The sequence below is a fragment of the Micropterus dolomieu genome, linkage group LG18, assembly GCF_021292245.1.
Source record: "Micropterus dolomieu isolate WLL.071019.BEF.003 ecotype Adirondacks linkage group LG18, ASM2129224v1, whole genome shotgun sequence".
Classification (NCBI taxonomy): domain Eukaryota; kingdom Metazoa; phylum Chordata; class Actinopteri; order Centrarchiformes; family Centrarchidae; genus Micropterus; species Micropterus dolomieu.
In genome coordinates, this window is record NC_060167.1 from 38,269,711 (window position 1) to 38,278,706 (window position 8,996).

Genomic DNA, 8,996 nt, shown 5'->3' on the forward strand with positions numbered 1-8,996 from the left:
CAATTATTCTTGTCTCCGGGGGCCACCTGGTGGGTTAATGTGGCCATGGCTGCCAAAGGAAATTAATGTGTGTAGCCTACTTATTCAAAGCTGAATAATAAACTATGACAATGATTTGTAAATTAGAATGAACTTTCTGTGGGGACTGTAACGCTGTGCCATGACCTTCATTTACTGACACTGTCAAAATTTTTGGCACCAGCTTGCATGTGAATCTATGTAAAGTGGAGGAAAAAGACTCTGGGTTATTGCCCAAAACGTTTGAGTCTCTGGTAGCTTTGAGGTGGATTTGGAGCATCACCATGACTGCCAACATGTGCTGTAAAAGGCAGGTGAGCCGGCCTGAGGTTGTTGTCGGGCTCTTGCCCTACGATAACGGTGGATTCCCAACACCGTCCATCCATCCATCGTCAACCGCTTATCCTGCGTACAGGGTCGCGGGGGGCTGGAGCCAATCCCAGCTGACATCGGGCGAAAGGCGGGGTACACCCTGGACAGGTCGCCAGTCCATCGCAGGGCCACATATAGATAAACAGCCACTCACGCTCACACTCACACCAATCAGGATTCCCAACACCCTGCTTCTTATTTATCGCGGCAGTGCGCGGCAGTGACCTCCTGCGGCCTCCTGCCTGCGGGGGCGCTGTCTAATATCGTGTGACGTCCACACTATAACCGGCAGCGCACGCGGGCGGAGAAGCGCCATTGAAGCAAAGTCCCAACGTGAGCGAGTCGTCAAAGTGCACTGTGTTGAAAAGTGCACATTATTGAGCATATACCAGCGCAGGCGTTGAACCGGAGGGATGGCGTACAGAGGACAGGGACAGAAGGTCCAGAAGGTGATGGTGCAGCCCATCGTATCCTTTCACCGCCCGCTACCAGAACGGCTAGGCTAACTGCTAACCCTTTCTCCTCTGCTAGCTAATCTTCCTTTTACCGCGCGACGAGCAGGCTGAGCTGCAGGGGCTATAAAGATAAAATATTACACGTACATATAGATGTATAGCGTAGTGTTAATATATATGTTGTTAACGCTACAGTTTGAAAAGCTTGTTCAGTATGCTGATGAACACGAGCTGCAGTTAAAGTGGAGGCAGATATTAAGCTAAGGTAGCTCATCATATATTTCCACTGACATGTTGCTCAGCAGACAGGCATCAGGAACCCTCCACCTGAACCCAATGCAGCTTGTTTCTGTGTCTGAACATTGCCTTTCCTTGACTCCGTGTATCAGAACCTGATTTTCAGGTATCTACAAAATGTGAGTATTTTGCTAAACCCTTTCCATAGTTAGTTCTGCTGAGTTTGGTCTGAATAATGTGATTCTCACCTTTTGTCCTTTCGTTCCAGCGCTCACGGATCCAGGTGTGGTTGTATGAGCAGGTGAACATGCGGATAGAGGGCTGCATTATTGTAAGTTATGTTTTTTCCTGTTGGATTAAAATAAGAAATGTGGACAGTTGCCGTTTTGCTTCAGGGCAGGCTGATCTCTGAACAGCTTCGGAGACCGCAAGAATACATCTGAGACCGCTGCTCACATGTAAACAAGCAGCAGCTGCATTTGTGTCCACATTGAGATGAAGAACCATCTTGAGTCCTGGTTGTTTTTCAACTTTCCACACTGCTTAAATTAGCAGTTAATGGCAAGGTGTACGGTGATTGACTATATTGACATACATAGTTTTCACAGAGAAAGTTAGTGGGCATGTGTTCCTTTTCTGTCTGTGCTAAGACATCAGCGTGGCGTTTTCATACATACCCACACCTTCAGAGCTCCACTGGGACAGGGCTAAGTTAAAAAAGTCTTTTGTTTTGATATATAACATCTAGCATCTTGTTTTTTTTTTTTTTGTAAACACAATTTTTATTGTCCCTCCCTGCAAAAGTAATTTATCAGTGTTGCTACAAAACCGAAGACTTATAAGTTATGTTATTCTGTTAACAATTTTAATTGGTTATTAAATGCATCCTGGATGTAAATAAAAATTACTAAAATGTAATCACAGTTCAAATTATAAAAAGGTTAACAATTTACTTTTAAAACAAAACATACTAACAGACTCAAACATGATGTGCTCTCTCTCTTGTTGACAGCCATTTTAATAAAAAAATGTATACAGAGCAGCGGAAACGAGTTGCCTCTATCCTGATTGACAGGTTGCCATGGTAGCGACCTGTTAATCACAAGGTAGTCCCGCCTAAAAGCATATAGTGCATTATCGTCCATTTCCCCCTAAATAGGACTATAATTTACTAAATGAACATCATGCTGTGTTGAAGACTTGAAACTAGCGAGGTACACCCTGGACAGGTCGCCAATCCATTACAGGGCCACACATAGACAAACAACCTAGTCCGCATGTCTTTGGACAGTGGGAGGAAGCTGGAGCACCCGGAGAGAACCCACGCAGACACGTGGAGAACATGCAAACTCCACATAGAAAGGCTGTGGCAACCGGGGTTTGAACCCGCGACCTTCTTGCTGTGAGGCCACAGCACTATCCACCGGATTACTGTGCCGCCCGTAATAATAAAACATTTTGCCATTATTTCTAATGGTTTGAATTTTTTTCTTTCTCCCTTCGTAGGGTTAAATAAATGCCGTAACGTCATAAATAATTACTGTTTGTCTGTGTGACTTTACAATTTCCTAGTTCTGGTGTGACTCTGATGTTATACGGTAGTACAGGTAATGTTACTGTTTTATGTCTGTGTTCAGCTTTACGGTCTGGCCTGTGGAGTGTTCGCGGCGCACGAGCTCCTTCGAGACGAGGACAGTGTCTGTGTGTCGGCATTGCGCCGCTGTTGTAGGCTAATGTTATGTGAATGGAAACATAAAACATGCTGATAAATGCACCTTAAAATACATCACCCAATAACCAGGACGAAGAAAAAACAAACGGGAGCAACTCCTTATCCCTGCTGCTTTCAAGCCAATACAGTATAGAATGAATAATCACTTAAGCAATTGACATATTGGATTACATTAGATTACCTTATCTAGCCGTGGTGTAACTAATTGCAGCAACTCATACCGCACAATTTGTTTTGTATTTTTGATTTTACCCCTTAAGAGTTCTAGTTAGTGCACAAATATTGTATTCATTTCATAGGTGTCATTTACGCTGGGGATACCGGGGACATGGCTCCATCACATTTTCTTTTTTGTTTTTTTTGTTTTTTTTGAAGCATTTGTTAATTATGTTCTTAAAATGGCTTTCAACAAGAAATGTTTAAAAAAAAAACAACAAACAAATGAAAATGCTTTGAGAAAGGTTTATTTGCACAATAAGAAAACATGCAATTTAAAGATAGAAGAAACAAATGTGCATTGTCCAAAAATAGTTAAGCTAAAATAACAAGCTGCATTATATTCTGTTTGAATTGTCACCCGGATAACTTTATATAAATAAAGATAATTTTACCATAAATTGGTGCAGAAAATGTCTCCAGAATGCAGGAAATTGTGTTTAGTGCTCAAAATTTTATAGGGGAGGACCCCCGGACCCTCCATTTACATATTTCAGCCTATAATATTTCATCAAAATGGTGTTGAAATATTTTCTTGTCTTGTTCTCACGAACCCTATATTTGAATGGTGCATGTGAGCTAAGAGTATCGTCACGCCCCTAATCTGAACCCTTGTGTCCCCACCACTTTTCAACACAAAGTGATGTCCTTGATTCATTTTATTTTATCAAAGTACAAACACACCCCAAAAAGCTGTTAAACTAAAAAATTAAAGTGTTAAATATGAATGTATTGTAATAAAATATTTTAGTAAATTCATGTAACTTCGTAGATTTTCTTAAAATTTGACCACAGCATTTACATTAAACATTAAATTTCATCCTAGGTCGTATTAAAATGGTCTTCAAAAGTCTTAAATTTAACATGGAGAATCCTGGGGGTACACTGCTAGCGAAACATTTTGCCACGCCCATGCGCGAAACCCATAAAATACGAAATTTTTCACCAGTTCTGACATGTTTGCAAAGTTTGGTGAGTTTTCAAGTATGTTTAGGCCCCCAAAATGGAGCTTACTTTGCAGAAGAAGAAAAAAAAAATCTTTACAAATTCAATAGGGACCTCGCATGGTTCGTGCTCGGGCCCTAAAAAAAAATAATCCTTACAATTTCAATAGGGACCTCGCACTGTTCATGCTCGGGCCCTAATAACTTCAGCGTACATGTTCACATCTGTACTAAATTTGGAATACATTGTAAGAGTCATGCCCTAAACACATCCACATGTCAATATTTAGTCAAAGTCATAGTGCCACCTACTGGCAGCAGGGAATGACACGTTTTATGCTGTGATGTACTGCTCTGAGCAGGTCGGACATAACTTCAGAACTGTCCCAGAAAACCCTTAACACATTGATGAAGCCATTAAAAAGTCTTAAATTCTCTGAAGTTTGTGTTCTAGGTCTTAATTAATTTTAAACAGGTCTTAATTTTCCAACATCCATGTAACGCTATCTCTAATGCTCATTGAAATGCTCCTGCAGCAGAATGTCTTTTCCTCCTGTGGTGGTGTAGTTCTTCTTTCGCTATTCCAAATATAACTTGCTGTATTACGACTACAGAGACCAACATGCAGCTGTCGTGTTACTGCTGCGAGTCTTTGAATTCCTGTCGGATTGTACCACAGATATGAAACAGATTTATTTTCCAGCTGTGCAAAAGTGCAACCTTTAGTGACTTTTGCCAGAAAGAAACAGAACTTAGGGCTTGGTTAAAACCAGTTGCTAGCAACGTATTTGAAACCTATTGTCACTGCTTAATGAATGAGCACCGCTACTAAAATTTCAGTGATTTTCAGCAAGCTATGGTAACACTGAACACGTGGCTGTCTCCCTCTCCTTATTCTTCAAAGGACGGGCGAATGTGAGGTAGAGAGTGGCAGAAAGTTAGCGGAGGATAAGATCAGCATTAAGTTGTCAGGTTACAGGTCTGTCCTGTACAGTACATCTTGATAGTTAAATGAAATTACAAAGAAAGGACTGTGTTGACCACAGAGGAGCTGAGGATAGTCACGTTGAAACAAATTAGATGCAAACTAGTCTCTTTTTTTTTTTTTTTTTTTTTTTTTTTATAAGTCAGATTTTATTATTTTTTGTAACAGTAAAGAACACAGCATCACTGGGGTAAATGTTCTTACAAGTACTACTCTAAATGTGACCGACATCCATCAAAATTCCAGTGGTGTCTTTGCATTGAGATTTGTATTCTGTCCATTTTTCACATTTCTTATTAAAATTTGCTTGTTGCAGTCTCAATATATATGAGACTTTCTATGTTGAGTATCTCCTCAATTGTGTCTAGCCAGTTTCTCAAAGTCTTCTCTATACCATTTCCTGGTGATTGCCTTCTTGGCCGCAGCCAACAGAATTTTAACCAGATATCCGTCATCATATTGTACATTTTCCCTTGTCAGATTACACAGATATAGTATCTCGCATGTCTTTGGTAGTTCATATCCCAGTATTGTTTTCAAGCCTACACACACATCATTCCAATAATTTCTCATTTTAGTACATTCCCAAAAAACATGACTGTGACCTACATTCTGCTCCCCACACCTTCTCCAGCATGTTTGATGTATAGTTGCGAATTTGCTCTTTGTTTTGGTAGTAATAAAGAACCTGATGATATTTTTCCAGCAAAATTCTTTCCACATAATGGTGCTGGTTCGCTGTACATCACATATGTTAAACCAGTCCTCTTTAGTTAATGGTATTTTACTTTCTTTCACCCATCTGTCTCATATATACAGTTTAGAAGTTCCTCTGTTCTTCTCCAGAGCCTGGTACAGTGTTGAGACCACTCTTCCAGTTTTGTTTCTATATGCATTACTCAGTGCTATAGTTATTTTATTCAGCTCTTGGGGCAGGTCTGGTTTTATTTCCTTTTCAAAGAAGTCTCTAACTTGGAAATACCTAATGATCCCTTATTGTGCATATCGCCGTAATTCCCTTCTCTGTCCAGTGTTCGAAACTACTATCCATTGCCCCGGGTTTAAATGTAGATTCACAAGTCAGCCAGCTCAAAATTTTGATTTCCCCCTCTAAATTGTATTTCCTAATCACTATAAAACAGATTTCACGAGTGAATCTAGCAATTGGATCAAGCCTATTCTTATACTTGTCCATGTTTGCAATCGTACTTGGGTTATGATATCTGTCTCCTTTTTAATTCATTATCTTTCCATCTCCCAGTTTACTCAGATCACACCAATACACCAAAGGTTGAATCTGCGCGGCATAGTAATATTCTAAGAGGTTTGGAAAGGCTAACCCGCCTTTGTCCTTGGGAAACTGAAGGGTTGTTGCAATTATCCTTGCCCCCCCCAAATAAAGCGTGACATCTTTTTATTTCATTCTTTGAATTGTGATGTGGGAATTTCTATTGGTAATGACTGAAACAAATATAAAATTCTCGGTAACACATTCAGCTTTATGATTTCTATCCTGGAAATCCAATGTTGGCGCCAACCATCTTTTCATATCTTTTTGAATTTCTTGATTTAGAGTCCCATAATTAATTTTGTACAGTTTTGTGAAGTTTCTGCTGATAATTACACCTAGGTGTATTATTGTTTTTGCTTTCCATTTGAATTTATATGCTTGTTGAATAACTTGGGGTGGGGTATAATTTATGGGTAGTATCTGTGTTTTTGTCACATTGAGTTTGGGGCTGCAGCTAACGATTTTATTCAAGGTTTCATTGAATGCTGCTAATATCATTGGACCAAATTCCTTTTTAAACATTTTGTACCATTCGGTTGGAAAGCCATCGCTCCCCGGGGCTTTATTTGATTTTAACTTATTAATGGCTTCTTCCAGCTCCTCTGTGATTATGTAAATTGATGCATATGTTTTGTTTCTCTCCTATTGTTGGTACATGCAATGAACTTAAATTCTTAATTCCTCGTCTGCTGAGTCCGGTTGTGTATGTAGCTTTTTGTAGTACTTTTCAAATACTATTTTACCTGGTTCAAACTCTGGTGAATTGGTTGTGGGGTCTCTGATTTTATGGATTGTATTCATGATTTTATGGATTGTATTCATGAGTTGCGGTTTCCTTATTCGCCTAGCTAGTAATTTTGAAGCTTTGGGGCCTGATTCATAATAATTCTGCTTCAGAATTTTTTTTTAGACTTCGTCTCCTAGTATCTCATTCACGTTTGTCTTCACTTCCTTGATTTGTTTAAGTAAACCTGCATCATTCGAGGCTTTATGTTGTTGCTCTAATTTTTTAAGCTCTTCAATCTTCATCTGATATAATTTCAGTCTAGCTCTCGTTATGTCGCTCGATATTAGTTTTCCCCGCAAAACTGCTTTCTCCTCAACAAATCCTGGATTATTTAGTACACAAACATTCATTTTCCATATTGTTCCTTTTCCTGCTGTTCATATTTAGTGTCAGGTGGAGAATACAGTGATTTGACATGTCTGCTATTCCAATCTTACACTCTATTCTAAATCTATCTGCTGTCCCTCTCTAATGGATGTACTTCCCTCCAGATGTCTAAAATTCCTAGTTCTGTTAATACAGTATTTAAGTATCAGGACGCTTTAATTTTGCTACTTTTCTTTGTACTAGTTGTATCCAAGTCCTGATTCAGTGTAATGTTAAAGTCCCCTCCACATATCAGTATCCCTCTATTTCTTGGACAACAATTTCAAATAAATTCTTGGAAAAAAGTCTTATCACTGTCCGGAGGTGCATAGACTTTGATGAGCGTAACTAATTGATCTTCAATTTTCCCCTTAACCAGAATGTATCTTCCTAGCAGTGTTTCCCATTAATTAACGAGACCATGGCGGCCCGTCATAGTCTAATTTGCTCCGCCATAGTTTCAAAATGAACCGAAAATATATTTTACACATCTAGTAATTACATTTCAGACCTCTTAAGTTGTGTTTTGCTCCGCTTCTGTAAGCTCGCACGCTCACACACTTTCGACGCATTCGACTCGAGACAATCACTTTTATTCTTAGGTAACTACGGTAACGTTAACGGCCTGTTTCTGTCACTCGTTTGTGAGAAGGCGATTACGCTAGCTGTGCCTACATTTGGAGTGCACACGTATTAAAGCCTTCATGGTAAATCCACTGTAACGGACCAGAGCGAGCTGACAGGCAGGTTAGCGACTTTATCCTGTCAATTTCTCTTTACAAAGACAAGTGTTGCTGTCAGAGTCCTACCTGAAGAGAGGCTATGCAGTCTTCATGTTACGTGATTCGAGAACCACATGCAACGTTATTTGTCAAATTGGGTCGAACTTAATGAATTTAGCGTGAGGATACAAATGTGACAAGGCCCGGTTTTCAAAATAAGGTATGAAAACAGTGTGAAAATAAAATTTATTGGATTAAATTCAATGAAAGTATAAAACATATTACAGGTGTCCATTATAAGCCAAAAAAACCCAACAATAACATGTTAGGGAATTTACTTATTCTATTTTCTATTCTTTGATTTAGGGTTTTTGGAAAAACATTCAATTAGTTTTTTTGTTGCTGTTTCATCACCATTTATAGCTCTACAATAGGTTTATGATCAAATAGTTTTAGAACACAACATTGTTTACATGCGTACAAAGTTCTTCATAGATACTGCACCAAATTAATGCATTTAACTTTAAAATGTACATTTAAAATAAAAACAATTAAACATTATTATTAGGGCCCGAGCACGACCGTGTGAGGTCCCTATTGAATTTGCTCGGATTATTAGGGCCCGAGCACGACCGTGTGAGGTCCCTATTGAATTTGCTCGGATTATTTTATTTATTTTTTTTTTTTTTTCTTTTTTCTGCAAAGTAGGCCCAAATGACATGGCCTAAACATTCTCGAAAACTCACCAAAATTTGCAAACATGTCAGAACCGGTGAAAAATTTCGTATTCTACAAGTTTCGCACATGGGCGTTGCAAAATGACTCGCTAGCGCCACCTAGAAAATTGGAAAAAATTAGCCCCTCGTTCACG

The 8,996-nt window shown here is 39.1% G+C and overlaps 1 protein-coding gene across 1 annotated transcript in view; it reads left to right on the forward strand.

The window, feature by feature from the left end:
- The first annotated feature begins 680 nt into the window (after positions 1-680).
- Positions 681-8,996, forward strand: part of snrpe (small nuclear ribonucleoprotein polypeptide E) — a 17,118-nt gene continuing 8,802 nt past the window's right edge. The window contains exons 1-3 of the mRNA XM_046029467.1: positions 681-857; positions 1,235-1,261; positions 1,351-1,413. Coding sequence (XP_045885423.1) covers positions 804-857; positions 1,235-1,261; positions 1,351-1,413 — 144 coding nt within the window. The 5' untranslated portion in view covers positions 681-803. The remainder of the gene's footprint in view (positions 858-1,234; positions 1,262-1,350; positions 1,414-8,996) is intronic.